The sequence below is a fragment of the Nuphar pumila genome, chromosome 6, assembly GCF_984573655.1.
Source record: "Nuphar pumila chromosome 6, dmNupPumi1.hap1.1, whole genome shotgun sequence".
In the NCBI taxonomy this organism is placed as follows: domain Eukaryota; kingdom Viridiplantae; phylum Streptophyta; class Magnoliopsida; order Nymphaeales; family Nymphaeaceae; genus Nuphar; species Nuphar pumila.
In genome coordinates, this window is record NC_143254.1 from 54,595,512 (window position 1) to 54,618,340 (window position 22,829).

Sequence of the window (22,829 nt, forward strand, 5' to 3'; positions counted from 1 at the left end):
TTAATAACTCATCTAACAGCCAAAGCCCCCCCCCAAACCCACTACGCCAACCCCACAATTGGCTTGGATCCAAATCGGCTACATCCCTAATTCGATGGCAGTGGAAGGAAAGATGGAACAAATGGTAAGCGCCCACAAACTGACTGGTGCGTGCGTGCGTGTACGCAACGGCCGATGTGGGAAGGTTACGGTGATGCATAACTTTGTAGTCAGCCAACGAGGGCGCGTTGTCCGCGTCCGCGTGGAGTTGATATTCATGTGGGCGTCTTCAGTGGGTTATTTTTTTCTCGTGGGTGGGGTTATCGGTTGTCCTTTGAGAGAGAGAGAGAGAGAGAGAGAGTAAAAACGATGGGTTTCCCCACCTGCAAATCCTTAAATATTAAGTGCGCTTTCAAAACTTTCAAAATATTAATTTTATTACAAGTAAAAAACAATGTGCTTGCTCACCATTTGGCGACACAAAGAGAATGATGGAAAAAATACAACCATTTAAATTTAAATTAACTATATCTGGGGCATTCAATTTATTGAAATAATGAGACACTTTTGAGAGTAATAATAATTTTAAGAGCACATAATTACTTTTCTGTAGTATAATTCTTTGGAACTTGAGAGAAATATATATATATATATATATATATATATATATATATATATATATATATATAATATTTATCTACAATATAATTGAGATCTCATTATGAAAACCATTTTGACCCAATCTAACGCAGTCCATGTGTTTAGCAGGTAGATTTGTTAGGGACTGATTTTTTAATCATGTTTTTCAACAAAAAAAAACATGGTCGTTTTTTTTTTTGTATCGATACATTTTGGTGCAGCAGTTGATTTTTGCATTGTGAAAAAAAAAAAACAGTACATACATTGGTTTCCAATGATCCATAAGCTAATCCCTATTAAACATAGCATGTAAATCACATTTATGAAGTCAGAATTATTAATAATTAAAAAAAAATATTCCCAATTAGATTAGAAGTATAAATTATTATAATATATATAATAAATATATTAAATTGGGTTCATATTTAAACATGTTCCGCAGGTTGTTTTGACATCATGGCTCAAATGCCAAGAATCGGCTTTTAAAACTACTATTTTATAAAGTCATAAAAAGATGCACGCGGTGTTAGATGTTTGAATTCTTATAAGAGAGAGAGAGAGAGAGAGAGACTACCATAAGCGTCCTACACAAGACAAATCTAAAAAACAGATTCTCACTAAACCAAACATGTCCGAAGTTTTAGGCTATAAGTACGACAAGCAGACGCAGCACGGCTAGGTCTTTGATCTTAAGGAACAGATTCTCATTCTAAATATCAAAAAAAAAAATTGTGCAAGTCTATATACAGTCTCGTGTCCTCTTAAAAAATGCACGAGGATTTGCCATTGAATTCAATTGCTGATATATATATATATATATATATAGAGAGAGAGAGAGAGAGAGAGAGAGAGAGTAATGGGTCGGTGCTAAACCGCATGTTAACTGGGTTTTTCAGTTTCTATGCGGTTCCGGCCTTATAAATGTGTTGGGCATGGTTGATTTACTAAGAATCCATACCTGGATCATGTGTTTTTGATGAAAAAAATACCTTTGGAATCTAAAAAATTTACAAAGATTTTGGACGGTTGATTTTTTGAACTTTATAAAAACTCATCCCTGTGTTGGACGCGGTTTAGCACCGACCCATTACTTATATATAGATATATACATGCCCCTTGACTCTGAACGTGGGAGAACGTCTTGTTCCTGGTGTTTCAGATACCGCTGGGTGCTATGATCAGACCGTGACCGATTCAAACCCTCCCATGGCAGGCTTGGCGCCAAGCCTAGCTCTCTATCCCTCCACCGTCAGATTCCACCCCAAGATATCTATGCCGTCGATTCCCAGAACCGGGCAACCCGAGGGGCTCCTCGGCAGGAGGTTCAGGGCTTGGAGGAGAAAGAAATCCCCCGGACGGGCCGATTCTTCTGGAATCCACGCTTCCATCGCGGAACCGGCCGGCGTCTCTGATGGCGGCGGCGGAGGCCACCGGATTCTCATCGCGTCCGCCGTGACTGTAACGCTAGCGCTGGCGAATCGGGTGCTCTACAAGCTGGCCCTCGTTCCCATGCGGCAGTATCCCTTCTTCATGGCCCAGATGACCACCTTCGGGTATGCATGTCTAGCCGTCGATCCTGAATTCTTCCTCATTTTTTTTCTTTCCTAAATTCTTGATTCATTTTGGGCTTCTGGTTGTTTTCTTTTTAATGTCGGGGAGAAACCACTGTTTTTTTTTTTATCTCTGAGAGGTGTTCTTGTAATTTTAATTGGAATTGATGAGAGCTATTGAAATTGATTGGAAAGTTTCATTTGGATATCACTTTTGGTGGTGATTGATCGTCACAATTGTTGTTACATGCATTGAATTTAGAGAATGCATAGTTGAGTAGGGGAATGATTCAGTGATCTATTCGCCCGTTTGATTGTCTGTGAATTGATGATGGGTACATCAATCTTTAGTCCCGGACTATGCAAACAATTGAAGAATTCAGGCGATATTTGGTGAAATATTGCCGCTTTTATGTTCCTTCTTTTCTGCGTCTTCGGTTGTGCATCGACATATATGGGTTTTTGGTGGGACATGCGAATCGATCTCTGTGGTTTGTGGGTTTTACCAGGCTTTGCATGGGGACCTGTTTCTTTATATGTCATAAGTTAGGATCGTTAGCATAACATTGCACAATTTTCCGCTCGGGTTTGTGCATTTGTTTATCATACTTCTTAGTGGTGTAGATCGGCTTCCATATGTCCGATACAACACTCTTTTTCCCTTATTTTTTTCACCTACAAGTTAAAGCATTTTTCTTGTGGAAACGGTAATGTGAATTTCACCTAATGTCTGGCATTCTTACAATTGAAACCATGGTCAGAAGGAGGCTTCCCGGGTGGGGAAATTGATTTTTGACATAATTCCAACTTTTATATCCAAATCATCTAATGAATTACTCATATTGCTGGTTCTTTGCAAGTTTCTATTAGTTTCCTTCACAAGATTCCTTGTGCTTTTATGGTTGAGTTTTTCCACTTTCCGGGCACTCATGATTCCTTGTCTTGTACTGCTTAATTTGTTTGATTTCTTCCCTGTCACTCCATTTGGCATTTACTATTCTCTTTTACTGGATCCCGTTGTGTTTCTCACACGCACACGTATGTTTCACTGGCATTACTTTATGCAGGTACGTGGCTATTTATTTTTCTATTCTGTATATCCGGCATCGCCTTGGAATTGTTACGAAAGAAATGCTTACTATTCCTAAATACCGCTTTATGGCAATTGGTTTCCTAGAAGCTCTTGGAGTGGCTGCAGGGATGTCCGCAGGAGGTATACTATCAAACACTCAACTATGCGTCAAATATCTAATTACTTGGATATCTTGCGCCTGCACAAGAATCTAATGTAAATACTAAATACTCACTTACAAAATATTTCTTACATCTATTACAACAATAATCCTTGTTTGGCTGAGATCTTTGATGACTCATAGTAAGTAAAAAAACATGTATAATTAATTTGAGAACTTTTCCAATGAATCTGCTGCATTATTTTGTCTTGGAAAAAGTCATTGATTTGTAACTTCTTTCCTTTATATGTGTGGCAGCAATGCTTCCTGGGCCAGCTATACCCATATTGTCGCAGGTAATGTTCATTTATAATTAACTTGTCCAATCACAGAAAAGAAAAGTTCTTATCTATATTGAATTCATAGGCAATTATCTTTTGTGACTTTCGAGATATTCCTTCATTGTACCCACATTATCTACTTCATTTTAGTAGTTTCTATCTGTGTGATCCATGTTGCAATTTCTACTTGAACTTAATGTTCAAATCATGCAGTAATTCACTTTCCCTTTCTGTTTCTGGTTTGCTTGGATCTTAATAACCACCAAAACCTGATTCTATGTTTGAAAGAACATTGTTGAAGGTCATACAGTAGAAAATTTAATAAAGAGTAGTTGAGGCTTCTGATTTTCTCTATTTTGATTTTTGAGTATGATTTATGACCCCTCTAATTATATCCCCCTATTTGTATCACTCACTGCTTACTTGAAAGGAAATGAAGAAGGAAATAAAGGAGCTTACTGTTAGGAATATGATTCATTCTCTTGCAGACATTCCTCGTGTGGCAGCTCTGCTTTTCTGTTTTGATCCTGGGAAGAAGATACGCTCTGAACCAGATAGTTGGTTGCTTTCTTGTAGCTGCTGGAGTAATTGTAGCTGTTGCAAGGTATACACTTTGTACCTGATATTTGGCTGCCTAGATTAAAGTAAATGTTAAACTTTTATATTTGCTTAAGGTGATTCCTTGGAAGCATTCTGTGCTTGTTCAGATTCCACTACACACTTTCTTTTCCTTGGTTCTTTCTTGATGTGCACAGTGCACAATAAGATACTGTAATGATTCTGTCAATGATTGGCAATTCTCTTTTAAAATCTTGTAATGGGGCCTCTGGTATCAAGAATCACTTCATTTAAATTGTTCACAGCATCCCTTTGTGTTTCTTGTAAGTTGTGTTCGGACTTGCAGAGTAAGGTTTCTGCTGCAAAATGGGTTCCATAGATTATATATACATAGAATCATTGCCCTGACTAGGCAGAATCAGATCAATCATTTACAAAGGTTCCCACTGTAACTCCTATTAGGGGATCGTAAGTGAATTCCACTGCATGTTCGCCACTAACAAACCGTGTAAATGCTATGTTGGCTGTGAACTCATTTGCCTCTTACTCAAACATGGTGACTTCTCTTGTTTTATCAGTTTATATGATGTACACCTGCTAGGACTAATTTCGCTTGAAGTATTTAATTCATTTGAGTTCTGAATGGTCATCTATCACCTAGTTGATTCATCCATCAGATGTGGTTATCTAATTTGCTTTGAAGATCAACTAGATGACATTCTTCAATATCTCCTGTATTGCAGTGGGGCAAATGATGGCCAGTTGCTGTCCCAAATAAAGGTTATATGGCCAGCATTGATGGTAGCTTCATCTGCATTTCAAGCAGGTGCATCAATTCTCAAGGTTGCAACTCATGTTAGTCTCTCTTTATTCAGAAATTTTCTACTGTAGAATAAAAAAGAGTAAAACTTAAAATTTTATGTTATGTTTCAGGAGTTTGTTTTTATTGATGCTGCAAAACATCTAAAGGTATGCTTCCCTATCCAATTTCCTGTATATATTCCTAAACTCACAGTGTAGGAAAGCAACCATGTCACTGTATTTCCATGCTGTACGTTGTGCAGAAAATACTATTGCTTGCCTTTCTGATCAAGATTTCCTAATGTTTGCCACATTTGAGTGCAGGGAAAACCTCTTGACTTATTTGTTGTCAACTCATTCGGGTCTGGGTTCCAGGTGAATATTGTTAATCAGTAAAAAGTTTTGTGTTCATTATGCTTGAAGAGAAGTGGAAGCATATGATTGAGTTGTATGTTCTATTGTGAATAGATCTCACTTTTTGTTGGTGTCATTCTGATCCTTTTTGTCTCTCTCTTTGCAAATTAGGCACTTTTTGTGTTTTTTCTTCTTCCCTTCTTATCAAACCTGAGGGGCATTTCATTTGCTGAGCTTCCTGCATATGTGGCAAGTGGTGCTGCTTGCTTTGTCAATGCAGAAGCAAATGTAGCAGGCAAGTTAGATAGTTATAGTTTTGTTGCTCTCTCTCTCTCTCTCTCAATGTACAGGTCATCAGTCAGAGGTAAAAATGTGCAATATAGAGTAGTTATCAGTTATCACTATATTCTTTATTTCTATGATCATATTCTCATCCATTTATTCTTTGGTATTTCCAAATTCATTGGAATTATTATCACACTTTCAGGCTGTGAAGGAGCTCCTGTGCTTCCCTTGCTTTTCATGTGCGTGAATATTGCGTTCAATATTTCCTTGCTTAATCTTCTAAAGACTTCTTCTGCCCTGGTTGCTTCACTTTCAATAACTCTATCAGGTATTACCTTTGATTTTGATTCTTTAATCATTGTTGTTATATATTACATAGTAAATTAGTTGAGCAATTAGATAACCAAACTTTTAGAACTCTTGCATCATGGTAGCTTAGACAATGGCAAACCAGTTGGTCACCATGTGTTGGAATTTGAAATTTCGTTCCTCATTTTCGCAGCAACACACACATTTGGTACTTTCAAGTTTCAAGTGTTCCATACTATCTAGTAAACCCTGTTAATTTTTTTAGTATTTTATTGCATGGTTTGCAGCTAAAAAACCCAAAAGTTGTAATCTAGATATAGCTTAATTCTATGTCACCTGGGTACGGGTGCAGGTGCGGGTACGGGTACGGGTACAGAGGGTACGATACGGTAATTTCAAAAAAGGTGGGTACAGGGACACAGCTATATATATCATATAAATATAAAATAAATTCAAAATAAACTGAATATAGTCTAAATATATATGCTATATCTAAAATATATATTATATACTGAAAATTTGAAGTTATAAACTGAAAATATAATTATAAATTATAAATTGAATACAAACTTGTATGTAGGGATGGTAAAATGGCATGTCTCGGTGTCGATGTGTGTCGACACGGGAATACACATGTCGACATGGGTACGGAGGGCAAAATGGAGTGTCTAGGTACCATAGGCTTATTTTTTTATGTTAAGATAGTTTTTTTTTTAGATAATTGACAAATCACGGTCTATATTGCAACAGAACTTGTATTAAAAAGGGCAGTTTTTTCATAAAAAGTAATTTGATTCAAAGCATGTTTTTTTAGTAAACAAGCATTGAAAGGTGGTTTCAGATTAAGCAAAAAACACCTGCAACTAATATTTTATGAATGGAATCTAGTAGATAACGCGCTATTGCAAATAGTGCCAAATATATTTTCAATATATGCAACGGGTCAAGTTTTGTATTGGGTACCTGACCCGACCTGACGTGAACCCAAATATCTGGGTATGGGCATAAAGGATGCAGACCTGAATATTATTTCAGTCGACCCGAACCCGACCTGAGTAATATGTGGGCTGGATTTGGGTTATTATTTTTTACTGATATCCGACCCTTAGTGAAAGTATGCTCTTGATATTATGCTGATTTGGGTTTGGGATTTCATTTTGTTGACCCGGCAAAACTCAAACCCAAAACCGAATCTGACAACTTGTTATTTGGGCGGGTTCAGGTACACCATGATAGGTTGGATACCCAACCCGTTGACTGCTCTATATATACATGCAGGTGCTTGTGTGCATGCGAAATGCACATTTGGTAACTGGCATGAACTTGACACTGGTTGCTTGAGTTAGCTGACAAGTAGAAGCTGGACTCAACTCTTGAACGACAAGCTAAGGAATGATGATATGCTAGTAATGCATGATGACTACAAATAACTGAGGTAGCATTTCAGTAGACTTGAAGGATCATTTGCCATTTTGGCTCATTATGGGATACCTACCATGATTATGGAGCAGATAACAAACCGACCCTGCTGAATACTTGAGTTGCCTAGGTGCATTGTTTTTCCAAATACCTGTAGGCAGGATTGAGTTCAGTTTTTTCAAGTCAAGTCAACTCAATATTGGATGATGTCTAAGACATTGATATGGACTATAAATATAAATATAAACAAGTGAATAAATATGTAGATGTGGACTGTAAATATAAATACTAAATAAATAAATAATTTGATATGCATATGCTATAATTTTAGGAACTAATGTTCTCATTTCTCTGCAGTGCCGCTTTCCATTTACATCCTTTCACTTCCTTTGCCTTGGATCCCCGGAGGTGCTATGCTGACCCCATTTTTTGCTATTGGAACTATCATACTAGTATCGGGTTTGTTGCTATACAATCTTCCAAAACCCAAGAAAAAGGAAGTACAATGTTGACTAACATCAAGTTGTCTGAGCAATTTCTTCAAATCATTGTTTTCAAGATACAGTCCATTGTGATTGAAGACATTTTTTTTTGAATTTTTGGAAATAAACATTAAAGGTCATTGCAAGGATGTGTAAGGGGGGAAAGTGTTCTTCTATAGTAGTTGGTCAGTGTCGATCTTGATCAGGTTTATTCAACCTGAATAAATGTTGAGATGTGTAGTGTGTTTCCTGTCTCTTTGTTGAGTTGATTCACTCGTTTTGCATTTTTTGAGGGACAAGCTGTCAGAAATTTCGCACGTGCACACTCATGCTGGTGAAGAGTGATTTCATTTACCACCATTCGCCTTTCAGTGGAAATTTTATCACTTTGAAGAAAAGTACATGTTTACTTAAGTATTTAAAGGGCTGATGCACTAAGCAAGGTCTACGAATAACAAGCATATTGGTATGTAGGGTTGCCACAAGGAGCCGGGTAGCTCAAGCTCGACTTGAGGTCATTTATTTTTTAAACGAGCTCAGCTCAAGCTTATATGTAAACTCTGTCAATTAAACGAGCTTGATCTCAAGCACTAGTTTTAGCTGTTAAAGCTCGTTTAAATTCACTTACGATTAACCAAGCTTGTACTTGAGCTTTGGCTATATGTGGTGCTAATTTGATTAACCAAGTCCGTTCGACAATGGTGGTAAATTTATCTCTGGATTGTGGTGAACTAATTCTTCTGAAGCTTTCAGAATTCAGTGTTGTGATTTCTCAGTGAGTTTGAGTTTGCTGTTTAACCTCTTCTAAAATAAAATATAAGTGCGTAGTGATGTGTCTTTGCTGTTTTCCCTCTTCTAAAATCAAACATGAGTGCATTGTCTCTAATAAGATTCATTATAAAGAAGCTACTTTAGGACTCAATGTGTTGGGTTTTGGGGATTGAATTCAATTCCTGGAATCCACTACCTTCTCTTGTGAATCACGTTTAATTTGGATTTTAATGAAAAAAAGGAAAAAAATAAAAAAGACGAGGGTCCACCTGTTCCAATAGGACTTGTTATAAAGAAACTACTTTGGGACCCAACCCAGATTTTAGTGACAAGGGGCTGGCCCGCTGGGTGGCCTACTGGGCTTTAGGTAGGGCTGGTAAACGAGCTGAATTGGGTCTGTTCGGGAGCTCTTTAAGGGTGAAAATCTGTTCAGACTCAGCTCATGAGCTCGTCTCGAGCCAAGCAGAGCCTGAGCTCGTTATGAGCTGAGCTTTGTGAGCTGGCTTGTTTTCTTAAAAAAAAATTAAGTGCTTTTTAAAATTTTATAATATATAATATATATTATGCATGTATAAAGCATATAATTTATATTAACAAGCCGAGCGAGCTTCCCCTATTCATCTTCAGCTTGGATACCTATTTGAGCTAGCTTGTGGCTCGGCTTATTGAGCCAAACTGAACTTTTCACGAGCTGAGTTGAGCCAAACAGCAAGCTGCTTGTCTCGTTTCCCAGCCCTAGTCAAGAAGTTCATGTTAAAACTGCTCCTTGTTTCCCAGCCCTAGCTTTGGGTGTGCAGCTTGGGCAATGCAAAATATCAAATCAAACATGTGGGGTGTGGGCAAGGTTTGGGCTGCATGTGCTGTTGGGCTTTACCTGGCCCCAACGGCAAAACGGTAGATCAGATTGGACTTTTAGTCAAGCTATCATAATTGAGGGGTCTCAGGTTCTACAGGGGTTATTTCAAGAAGGGATGAAGCTATTGTGGAGATCACTTTGGGCATGTTTGCTTTGGTCACAGGTGGAGATGAACAATCAGAGCTGAGAAAGTAAAAAGTTGTGATTGTTGGTCATAAGGTTATTGTTGTGACCAACTTTTAAAACAATCACAGTTGGCAATCACAATCATAACTTGTACTCTTCTCATGTTTCACTAACCTTTAGAAATCGTTGTGATTGTGATTAACAATCACAGGATCTTGAAAAAAAATCCAACAACCACAGGCCATTGCAACCAATCTCGTGGGAGCATCCTTGCAGGATCCATGTTTTGTTTGCTACAACTACAAGGCTTTGCATATTTTGATGAGATTGGTTGTTTAGGTAATCAGAGTGATCGCCCCGATCACCTGATCCCGCTCCGGTTATCTCCCATCTTGACTTGAAAAAAGAAAAAAGAAAAAAGAAAAAAGAAAAGATTCTTTGGAGCCTAGCGTTAACTGAACTCAATTATACATAAAGGTGGGTCTGAGCCATGGGTCTTGACCTGACAAGGCTTGGGCCCATCCAAGCCGGGCTCTCCTGGAGTATTCCCTGCAGCAAAATTTTCTTGTTCTTATCATCAAATACATTTTGAAATATTGTACACATTTTAGTAGGTAAAAAAAAAATACTTTGCTAAGATATTCAGCCTTTCATCGTTTTCACTGCTTTGTTTGCTAGAAATTATTTTCCCGGACTTGGATGTAATTGCCTCTTAATTCTGACCCATGGGCTCGCCAAGGTTCAATGGGCTTTCTCAATCTTTATATTTGACAACAAATGGTTACATTATGTGTGGCTTCTTCTGAGGATCCAGAGACATATTGCTACCGAATTTGAATTTGGTCTTAATAAAAGCAATGATTTCTCAAGTTTGTATTCAACAATCCTTAGTATATTATCTGTAATGCACAATGGGAAATTGAGAATTTGCGGCCTAGTGATTATACCTTGTTTAAGGTTGTATCATGTGGTAAACTTTTGGAGTTTTAGGTTGCATTTTGAATGCTTGGATCTCAAACTTGGATTTGGAATCCAAGGGGAATTTGAGACTCAGAGTTTGTCTACCTAGAGTCTTTGTCTAGGCCCCACACTATATTTGATAAAGGATCTACAATCCGTGGTATTCAAGTGCACCCTTGAGTTCCACCTTGTTGGAAATCTTCTCATACCGCCAAGATCCAGATCCAGATCCAGTCTTAGGGAGGCCGACAATAAAAACCATGAAGGGATATCATAATAACAGAAGTATACTGCATCATCATTCCACTAAACAGGAATCTAAGAGTCCCACATTGTGGTTAACTAGTGGCTAGTGTTTGCTGAGATCCTTTGGATGCAGTTTGTATGAGAACCTGGGGCTTCCATTTCGGGCCACAGATATGCGTATCGCTAATCTTCAGATCTCAAATCCGAGCTTGAAATCTGAACATTCAAACACAACCTTGCTTGCAGCTAATGAGAAAATGAACAATGCTACTTTAGTATTATGAAGGTTCCTGAGTTAATATACAACAATTTCCAATACAGATGGGCTACCTAGCCCAATGTCCACCCCTGTCCGAGCACTCTTCAGGACAACCCCATCATCTTAGTAGTCCATGGTTAGAGAGTTTTAATTCCAAAACTTTAACATCAATAATCAGAGAACCTGGGAACACCAATGGGAAGGAGGCCCACTTTCAGGTGAAAGTGGCCCTGTTTCACTCGTGGTGAAATGGAAATCTAAGGCAGAAACATCCTGTGGGGCCTGCAGAGAACCACTCTCATGGCAAAGTTCAGCCGTGAATGACTTTCCATTCATTTTGCTCCTTTCATGGCAAAAGGTTTTCCACCCTAGTGCCATGTAACAAACAGCCCCTAAATTAATCAGTCCCACCACCCCAAGAAAAATGTCAGGCTAGAATCTTGAGAGGTTTTCCATGAATTAATTTAAACAATGGAACAAAGGTTTACAGAAACAAAAAAAATGCTATCATACTTGTTTAAGTTCACAAAATGCCTGGACCAGACAGGAGCTGTGGGATGTAACAATATTTGAGAGTATAGAATCCACTCATCCGCAACCAACTATGAAAAATAAACATTAAAAAGTTCATAACTGCTGGTCAGCTGCAATGGTTCTGGCTCAGCCTATGTATTCCAAGATGATGGCTTTTATTCAATACAATGAAATGAATAGAATGAGAAAAACTAACTCTGAGTTCGTCGTATGTGGTGAACTGCAGCCAGAATCATTTGTAACACTCCTCACATATGTTGTATCCATCCGCTTCTCTTTAACAGTTAACCGTGCATCTCAGTTCCCACGAGCTACTATTTCATCACATCCTCTACAGTGACAAGACAGATTGTCATTATAAAAGACTGTACAAGGATAGATTCCAATACAATGAACAAAGAAACTGCAGCACCAGAGAACACATATGATAACCAAAAGTTTCACACTTGTGTAGGTCAGTTGTGGAGCTAGGGGTGGATGCGAGAGAGCTTCTTACTCTAGTAAACAGAATAAAATGTAAGCGGCTTTAAGGCTCCAACCAGCATAAAAAGAAAGCAGAACTGAAAACCTGATTTCGTTGCAGGAACATGGAACCGTGCATATGTTCATGTATCACTTTACACAGATCAAGTTTCCTCTCTAGAATCAGTGAACAAAATTGGATCTCTATTAGTATCAAAAGTTGCTTCTATCTCCACTTTTCATCCTAATACCAAAAACTACTTTGATGTCAACAGTTTCAATTTTGGATAGAAAAAGAGATTCACAGTGACAACAATCAAGCTAAATCAACTACCAAAAAGAAACATGGCACTGTAAAACAGGAAAAGAAAAGACATCAAAAGTATCAATGAGCAGACAAGAAACATACCTAGTACAAGCTGGATTACAAAGTATATTTGTGACATGAATTAGCATTGTCTCCATCTCTTAGTAGCGGCTTAAGAACATTTGGTGCAAGCAGCATTTATATGCACATGTTTAGAAATTGCCAATATAACAAAAAAGTCTATAAGCTTAACAACAACGTGGATAGAAAAATCATATGATTTATGGCCCATGTTATTCAGTGCAGTTCTTTGCTTCTAAATCAGGCTCAGAATATGTCTAGGTTCCATTATGAGCTGCCAACCACTGTAACTACAAACACCAGTATCACACACGGTCGAAAACTCATGACAAGATCATGCAAAAATAGCATTACTAAATCTATTTTGTTTGAGAGTCTTGACTTATTACAAAACCAACTGTAACCAGTTGTTAGGGAAGTGACTGATTCATATCCAAGTCAGATGACAAACTCTTCATAATAATCCATTCTCCTAAAATGGTAAATTGACCTCGAAAAAAGACACGATACAAGTCCAATATGCTCAAGTTTTAGTACATATTAGCAAACTCATTGTCTGAAAGAATTTGCATGTTTTTTTAAATAATGTCACATGGAAGATATACCTTGCGTTTGCTAAAACCTTTCTTTCTTTTGCTAACATTGGCATAGTCTGTCTTCTGCTTAACCCCCTTCTCTTCGGCAGGTAACAAACCAGAAACTTCATGATAAAAATCATCCACCAATCCAAGCAACCTAGGGAAAAAGGGAAAAACAGAGAAAAAAAAAGTAATAAAAGCCATTAATCAAAAGGGAACTAAGAAACATTTTATACTGAGAAAAGAAATTCATGTCGTATTTAACTCAACTTTTTAATATAACCTGCAATTATATAGTTTGTTATCTTTACAAATCACAAAAGGGCATAAAAAAGGGAATAGTAAAAAAAGAAACATATTAACAAATAAAACAGAGTTGATGAAAAGAAGCATGTGAACAGATATGAATATTTAATTGTGCTGTAAACATAGAGTTTGTCATCTGGATAATGTTATCTTCATACCCATTTCTAGCACGATTCAGTTGCTTTATTTTATTTTTTTCTTCCTTAGAATATGGAACACGTATAAAGTTTTCTTCCTCTATGCGTCCATGCCCTTCCAACTTTGCCTTCTCTCTGACAAAATCCCTACTTTCGTACCAACCGCTAGTTCTCACCTGTCAATAAATTACAGTAATAAAATTACACATAATGCGTTGTGTGATGCCTGGATAATAGCAGGCATTATCTGAGCCATGGGTCTTGGGCAGGACTCCAAATTGTTCATACCCAAGCTTAATCATAAAACAAAGAAATGTGTGTGTGTGTGTGTGTGTGTGTGTGTGTGTGTGTGAGAGAGAGAGAGAGAGAGAGAGAGAGAGAGAGAGAGAGAGAGAGAGAGCAATAATGATAAGTAAAAGCTCAATGATGAAAGATTTACTTCTGGTTTTCCTTCAAACTCGTTCAACATTTCTTTCATGAAGGAACTATGTGAAGCTTGCCTCACTGCTTCTTTCTCCTTTCTCAGCTCCATCCTCTTATGTTTTGAGCTTTTCCCTTCATCCATGCTAGTAGGAACGAACATAGGAGGACGATATACACCTTTTCCATCCTAAATGTGAACATCAAAAGTTACAACCAGAACAGTTTTATTGTAAATCACAAAAACTGACAGAGGATATGCCAAAGTTACCTGAGCATCCTGATCCATCTTACTGACAATCATATCCGGGTTAGGCTTATATTTCAACAGATCATCCTTATCCTCACTTTCCTTCCCATCAGGTGCCACTTTTGTAGATCCACTATTAGCAGCTCTTACCAATTTCTCAACTTGATATTGAAGTTTTTTATCGATAGGACAAACCTATAGAAGTAAGTTACCAAATTCAATATTTGTGAAACAATATAACAGGTTAGAAAACATGCAAACTTGTATTAATATGAGCATGATTGATTGTGTATATAGACAATCACGTGGGCAGATGTAACCATAATGAACAAAACTGAATCGACAATTTAATTGCTTAAAAGATGAGTGGCTTGAATTCAATGTTTTATGTAAATGCTCTAACAAAACAATGCTGAAAGTTTAATATATATATTTAAAGAAGATTGAACAAAAGCAAAGAGCGTAAAAGCATGAGTCCTAAATTTGTGAAAGTAATCGTGCTGCAAATTGACTTCAATGATCAATAGCCTCTTCTCGAAAACTAAACAAATTGAGCACGTGAAGGGAGAAAATTAGGCATCAAAATATTTGGGCACTGGAAAACAAGTAGATCGTAAAATAGGGTGCATTTACCCACTAATAACTCAAAAAGATTGTACTAAAAGGAATCTCAACCAGACCTTCTCCAAGAACAATCTCGACTCCATGAGGCTGTGGACGACGGGGTGATCGCAGACTGAGAGACCCCTGGCAATAAGAAGCGAGTAGTAAACAATCGATTGGCAATAGTGGAGGAGCAACAAGTGCTTGGCATCAAGGTAGCTTATCCCCTCCCCAGTTGGGAAGCAATTCTCCTTAACCTGGCACCAATTGTAACCATCCACCAAAAACCAAATAAATTAACTAATAAATCAATCAAAGCCAATCGAACTCAAACTACCATTTTTAATTAAAATCATTTAATAAGGAAACCTTCTCGATGAGTGATTGAACTTTACTCCTGACAGTATCCAATCCTTCATTTCTTTGAGCAAACCCACCAATTTCGGGGCGTCTCTGAGAGAGAGGCCCAATTGGTATAAGAGCAAACTCAAGACATCCAACGATGCAAAAACATATATAACTCTGAAAATAGTTAAGAATTCCATGTGGGGATCAAAATTAAATCAATATAACTACATACCTCGTAACTATCTCCTCATGGTCAGTGTCTGCTTTGGGGGGAGTTGGTTGCTCCTCTGTTACCTCCATGAACTTGAACCTATGCCTCTGAACCAAGTTCATTCGCGACGACGATGTCGTTAACACCCCAAAATCCTGAAAAGAAAAACCTATGTCTTGAGATAAGTTTGCTGCAGAACTGGTGTGTGTGTGTGTGTGTGAGAGAGAGAGAGAGAGAGGGGAGAGAGAGAGAGAGAAGGCATAATCACAAATCTCGATCTAGCGATAAATTAACATTTTTGTTTCTCTCGGACAAATCTTGGGAATTACTGATATATTTAAATATAACATATGTAAGAAAAACAAATAAAAATATATGAACATTACAAATATAAGAAAATAAATACACATACAAATACCACGTTAATAATGTGCTAATTTCGCAATAAAAGCATGATATTATGATTTGAAAGCTCTCGCGATAAAATCACAAGATTTTCAAAATTGATTCTCACACCCATTGCATTAAGCTCATACCCAAGTCCTGTCATATCCCATGCATAGTGACAAAAGTTTAAAACAACAATTTCTCGGCTCTAAATTTCTTGTGAAGCACATTTTGTTAATTTTTTATTTTTTATCAAAAACCAAAATAATAAAATAATTCATCAATAGATCTTAACAGATTTAAAAAATCAAATAAAAACAGACTAATTACACAATTAAACTTTACATTAAAAAAATGCAAAACAGACGATCATATCATCAAACTCATTCTAAAGAACATGTCCACTTAAGCTATAGAAGAGCTCCGTCCAAAAGCAACCATTCAAATTTTTTGACATCTTCTCAACACAGATTTTGCCCATTCAATATTCAAAGTTTCTAACTCATTCCAGTTCCTTAAACTTTCTAGCCCCCATAAATAGAACCCAACTCCTTCCACCTTGCTTACACCTTCACAGTAATAAAGTCAAACCTCCATTCTTCTCTTCCGTACACAATCGTCAAAACAAAAACAAAACCCCTTCACAGTCCTACTCCAAAGACAATCCATAACTTGTTACATGTCACAAATAAAACGAAGAACAGTAGATGGGGAGAAAGAGCATAGGGGTAGATAGATAGATAGATAGAGGCTCACTGGTGCCAATGGCTAGATGCCACACCGGAAAATCGTGGCCTTCACCGGTCTGCAAATGACATCCATGCTAGATTTTGAGAGAGAGAGAGAGAGAGTATGAAGGCTCACTTTAGGTTGAGCCATAGGGCTGTCAATGAGTCGGGTTTGTATCAAGTATTCTATCCGAACCTGAATTTATGGGTATGGGCATAAAAAGTGCCAACACTAATAATATTCAGGTCAACCCGAGCAATATGTGGGTCGGGTTTGGATTATATTTTTTGTTGAGTACCCAACCTGATGAGAGTGTTTTATATTTATTTTAAGTAAAAGTAAACTTCTGAAATCATATGGTCCGGGTTTGAGATTTCAGTTTCGTGACATGGAAAAATCTGAACCCAAATTCAAACCTGACAATTAGTTATTTGGGCAAGCTCGGGCTCAGCCTGATGAGTCAAGGGGTACCCAACCCGTTAACAACTCTAGAGGGGATAAGGCTTTATGTTAAAAAAGAAAAAAAATGAAAAGAACAATGGCAAATGTAAAACCTGTTTTTTTTTGGGAATTATCAAAATAAATAAAAGTAAAATTTCTTGGAAATAAATATGATAATATGATATTTTTCAAATGGATTTGGTCTAAATAGATCTTGGATCCAAAAAAAGATTATATGGATCTGGTATTTGGAATCGGATATGGCAAGTAGATTCAGATCTCAGATGGATCCAAAACTCAATTGGATCCTAATAGATCCAAATATCGTATAACCCCAATCAAGATCTGAAAACCAATTAAAAGATTCTATAAATGTGTAATATTTGAGAACTCAAAATCCAAAAACTCGAGACCCATTGGAGAAAACCTGAATAAGAGTATATTTAAATTAAATTAGACAAAACTTGCAATAAAAAATGAATTGGTGTTGTGGAGAGGTTCGTTGCCTCTTTAAGAGTTGACAAGAGTTCAAATCCCACCACACCTTGCCTCTTTAAGAGTTGACAAGAGTTCAAATCCCACCACACCTATGTGCATGGCTTAATAAAGAAACATGTGCTTTTTTGACAAAAACACATAAAGCTTACACGTGTATAAGTAAAACAAAGAAGATTCTATTTAAAACGAAACAAAACATAGTGTAGTGGAGTGGTTCGTTGCATATTTAGGGAATGACTCAGGTTTAAATCCCCCCTTGCACATGGGTTTTTGCTTTTTAATTCTATTGATTCCTTTTTTTACAAAAAAAAATCTGAAATTCAATTGGTGAATTATATTATGAAAGAGATAAGCTAGACGAATATTCAAAAAAATGAGAAACTTAAATTGGGGTTTTAACATTTAGAAACTTGATTTTTAGAAAGAGGAGAAAATGTTGGCATCTAGCACACGATTTTCCTCTAAAGGAGTCAAGATAGGATTAAGATAAGGTAAAAAAAAAGATGAAAGTTTGAATGAGGTAGTTAGCTAATCTTGCTCTCACCTCCACGATTTTAGTGATTGACATGTGTGCATAGATGGAAGGAAGGGCAAGAGGGAAAATGAGATTGAGGAATCAAATAGATAAAAAGTTGTATAAGCGTGAATGAGGAGAGAGGGCAAAACAAGAATTATCATTTTTGATAGCTTTATAAAAAACGATAATATTGAATTGTGGTTGAGGAAAGATGGTTTCAAGAGTTTAAAAATATCAGCCGTGAACCAAAAAGATAAAAAGGGAAATTTGTGACTTGCCAAAAAAGTGAAATACACAATTTTCTGATTGAGTCTCCGTCTTATATTTCTCATCTTTATTGAGTTCTCTCATCCTCTCTTCCTTCTTCCTCCTTTCTATCATTTTTCTGATCGTGCTATCAATCATACGAGAGTTGCTAGACGAAGGAACCATCGGAGGAAGGCATGCAAATGTAGATGCGGCCAAACTGTGTAAGAGTATTTGGTGACTCGACTCATCGGAAGAGGTAGGGAGCCTTATATCTCTATGTGTGTGTCCGGTGTTATGTGTTTATACCGACCAGTCTCAAAAAAATGACTGGATTGCCCTCGTATCTTAATCAAAAACCTCCAAAAAAGATTCTATCCTAATCTATATATTTTAAACTTTGATTTAGTATATTTATTTGTTTTATTTGGATTCATATCCTAGGAGATATGTTCATTGCAATAAGGAACTAATTATGTCCTGTTTGTAGGACTGTGCAGATGTTCTAATTCGACCTATTTTGGAAGAACATTTGTATCTCCTAGAAAATAAATCCAAAAAATATAAATTAGCAATTGATCTTAATCTACACATTCTGTACTTTAATATGGTGTATTTATTTAATTTATTTGAATCTATATCCTAGGAGATATATCCATTGCAATAGGGGACTAGTTCTATCATGTTTGCAGGACTGTACTGATGATCTAATCCGACTTGTTTCAGAAGAACATCTGTATCTCCTAGAAGACAATTCCAAAAAATATGAATGAGCACTTGATCTTGATCTAAACATTATGTACTTGAATATGGTATATTTATTTGATTTATTTGAATCTGTATCCTAAGAGATATGTCCATTGCAATAGAGGACTAATTTTGTCTTGTTTGCAAGATTGTATTGATGATCTAATCCAGCCTGTTTCAGAAAAATATTTGTATCTCCTAGAAGACAAATCTAAAAATATGAATGAGTACTTGATCTTGATCTACACATTCTGTATTTGAATATGGTGCATTTATTTGAATATGCATCCTAAAAGATATGTCTATTGCAATATGAGACTAATTTTGTCTTATTTGTAGGACGATACTGATGTTCTAATCTGACCTGTTTCGGAAGGACATTTGTATCTCCTAGAATACAAATTTGAAAAATATGAATTAGCACTTGTTCTTGATCTACACATTCTATACTTGAATTTGGTGTATTTAATTGATTTATTTTAAACTGTATCATAGGAGATATGTCTGTTACAACATGCGACTAGTTTTTGTCCTGTTGCAGGACTGTATAGAATTCTCTAACTTAACCAGTTTCAGTTCGAGACAAAGGTTGTGGTTCCTCAGAACCCTTGTAAGGTTATATGAACACTCCTGAATTTTCGTACTTGAGACATGTCATGTGTTGACATGATCAGTGGGATACGATGCATACACTCTAATTAAGAATTAATATTTAAATTAATTCAAGTACAGGTACTTGGATCGGATTTGAGCCATAATTTTGAAAATTTTGGTGGTGCCTATTGGGCACTAAGATTGGTAATGTGCATACACCTGATCACCCCGAGTGGGGGTTTAGGATTTTGGAAATCCTGTGTGGTGCAATAACTCTCACAAAGAAATAAACAAAACTTAATATATGCACAAATAACCTATCTGCAGGATTCTGGGTATACCTGAAAGACGGTATATGTTACTGGTTTCTCGAGATTCTGGGTATACCTAAAAGACGGTATATGTTAGCAATTTTTTAGGGTTCTGGATACACCTGAAAGACGATGTATGTTACCAGACCCATGTTCTACCTTGGTGATGATAGATGGTACAAGCTCCATGGGACAGTTATATTTTCGTGAAATCAAGGCATCTCACCTGGTCCCCAGTCCTCAGATTTAGGAGGCCAAGACTACCAGTGTGTCCTATGTGGTAGATCTAAGTCTTCTGCAGAAGTTACTGCATCTTATTTCTTGTTGCCATTGGAGAGTACTCTCTCGGTCGTGAACCGTCTCCTTTGAGTATCTGTACGGCTAGTCACATGAAGTATTAATTTTAATTGAAAAAGCATAATAGACCCCCGTGTGGTCTCGGACTGCTACAATGTCGAATGCTTGTGCGTACCACATGATACTTAACAAGAGAAATATAAAGCTAACTCACTTTTAGATGTCTTTAAGTACATACACTGCTTAATGCTGCTTTTGTTATGATATAATTGTAGTTCATTTATGTGAAGCATATTTCAGTAATGTTTTCCTTATGTACCGCACCATGAATTGCTTGCATTGGATGACTATCATGGAACTCTTATAAAATTGTATTATTTCATTATCATTATTCGAATGTGAGGCATGTTTGTACACATGACACTGAGTACATTCATATTGATATTATGCTTCTTACTCAGACGGAGAGTAGTCTGGCCCCATCTGAATTATTATTTTTCAGGTAGCAATTAAAAATATCTGACAATTGCGGACGTCGTTGCAAGCAAAGCCATTAGATTCAACATTGTGATCCTGTATAACTCCGATTGACCTTTTGATATTTTATTTATAAGTTTGTAATAATTTTTGAACATATCATTTATTAATGGTATCAAATATTGCAAAGGTATCATGATTCGTTATACCCTGTAACTCGCCCAACGGTTTGACCAGATAAATTAATCATTATTCCGCTGTGAAGAAAAGAAGAAGAAAAATTTATTCTAAAATTTTTTAGTCAAATTGTTGGGGGCATTATAGCAAAGAATTAGAAGATTTTCTCGTGATATTTTATGATAAAAGATAAAATTGTGAGATTTTGTAAATATCATTTTAAACTTTTTGATAATTTCTTACATTTTTTTCATAATTTTTTTCTAAATCTCACCAATATTTGTCACAAAGATCCACCTTGAAGAAGGCAAAGTCATACTCTTAGTGACAAAAGTCTAAAACAATAATTTCTCGGCTGTGAATTTCTCATGAGATTTTCAACTTTCTGAATATTTCTTGAGTTTTTTTGGCAAAATCTCAAGAAAAATATATAAAACAAATATTTTTCTTAAATAATCTAAAAAAAATAAAAATAAATTAATTATATAATTAAATTTGACATGAAAAAATATAAAATTTATTTTCAATTCCACTCACGATATCTAAGAAGTATCAAACATCAAATATGCAAGAGTTATCAACTAAAAGAGCACCATTGACCACAAGAGTTACAAAAATAATAGAAATCTCTATGTCAAGTAGACAAATTTACTTACTCAATTTCAAACAATATATATCAAAATGGTATTAGCAAAAGAGCATTACAAATGGCCAAGAACAGAAATTGGTATTATGTTGCCATGATCAACAAACTATGAAACAAGTAGACCAATCTAAAAGTACCACAACCTATCTTAAGTTTTAGAGAAATACCAATCACTCAATCAATTGACCCTATTTCCTATATACCAAATTTCATTCTATGTCTCTCTACTAACTCCACAGATTTATTTATTTAATTACAAACCATATAAATCTTAGAATAATGTTAGTAGAGAATACCAAAACACAAGAAAAAAATTGCATTTTCTATACACAACAATAACATAAAAAGCAAATCCCCATCACCATCCAATTGCAAAGAAATAGCCAGAAAATGGTTTTAATCTTGCCCTTTCCTGACAAATTGGATAGATGATTGAAAAGGGTCTTAGGGAAGGCCCTTTTCCGGTCATAACACAGCTAGTCAATCAACAAAGGACCCAACCTGAGGCCCTTTTCTTGTGGACTAGGGATGGCAGTGGAGCAGGGCGGAGGCAGAGGGGGAAGGTCGCCACTCTCGCCCTGTTTCAAAATTTTGCTTTTCATCCCCACACAGGTTTTGATTTTAACCTTCATCCCTAGTTCATTTTTCGTTTTGTGTCCTCCATCTTTGGTCCAAACGGGGCGAGGCGGGGGCAAGACTCTATTTTCTCAATCCTTTTGTTGCGGTCACCTTTCACCTTCCACCATTAAAAGAAGGAAATGAAGGAAAGGAGAGAAATGTGAGCTCACATGACTTGTTAGAGAAATGAGAGAAAAAAAAGAGAAGAGATTCGAGAAAGAGTTTTATGTTAGGGATAGGAATATATATATATATAAGATTTTATAATATGTATAAGGGTATAATAATATTTTTTTTAATTGGGATTGGGGAGGGGCAAGGCGGGCAGAGCATGAGTAAGTTCATCCCCGCATGGGTTTTGATTTTAACATCCATCTCCGTTCCATTCTCCGTTTCTCCCGGTCTACTTCCATCCCTACAGTGGGCACAAAAATACAGGACATAACAAAAGAAGAAAGAAGAGGAGGAGGAGGAGGATAAGGGAAGGAAGAATAAGAGGACAACAAGAGACTCACCACCGATGGTTTGATCGGACAAAAGTATCATGCCAGAATCTTTCGGGCACGGTGGGAGTGATATGTATGTGAGTGAGAGAGAATGGGGTCAGGGCTCGGTTGAGAGGGGGCTTTAAATAAATGAAAACAAATGTTAACAAAAACAGGCGATATCTCACGATATTTACTAAGAGAGACATGGTTTCGGGTGAGGCTGCAGTTGGGTTAGTTTGGGTAGGCTTTCATCGGGCTCACTTTTGAAACGGGTCTAAAAATTGCATTCGATCCCAATCTTGTCAGGCTCAG

General features: G+C 36.7%; 1 protein-coding gene and 1 pseudogene across 2 annotated transcripts; one reads left to right on the forward strand and one right to left on the reverse strand.

Moving 5' to 3' along the window:
- The first annotated feature begins 1,747 nt into the window (after window positions 1-1,747).
- CLT2 (CRT (chloroquine-resistance transporter)-like transporter 2) lies at window positions 1,748-8,175 on the forward strand. Its single transcript, XM_090011598.1, has 10 exons — window positions 1,748-2,171; window positions 3,236-3,381; window positions 3,659-3,696; window positions 4,170-4,285; window positions 4,983-5,082; window positions 5,173-5,208; window positions 5,365-5,415; window positions 5,566-5,689; window positions 5,882-6,007; window positions 7,765-8,175. The coding sequence occupies exons 1-10, from the start codon at window positions 1,825-1,827 to the stop codon at window positions 7,917-7,919; spliced, it is 1,239 nt and encodes a 412-aa protein (XP_089867724.1). The 5' UTR covers window positions 1,748-1,824; the 3' UTR covers window positions 7,920-8,175.
- A 3,380-nt stretch (window positions 8,176-11,555) lies between these two features.
- On the reverse strand, window positions 11,556-15,495 carry LOC149834873 (uncharacterized; annotated as a pseudogene). Its single transcript, XR_016432803.1, has 7 exons — window positions 15,155-15,495; window positions 14,863-15,042; window positions 14,204-14,377; window positions 13,952-14,122; window positions 13,534-13,688; window positions 13,097-13,226; window positions 11,556-11,972 (listed from the first exon to the last, which is right to left on the reverse strand). The product of XR_016432803.1 is annotated as an uncharacterized LOC149834873 (transcript).
- Window positions 15,496-22,829: the final 7,334 nt, after the last annotated feature.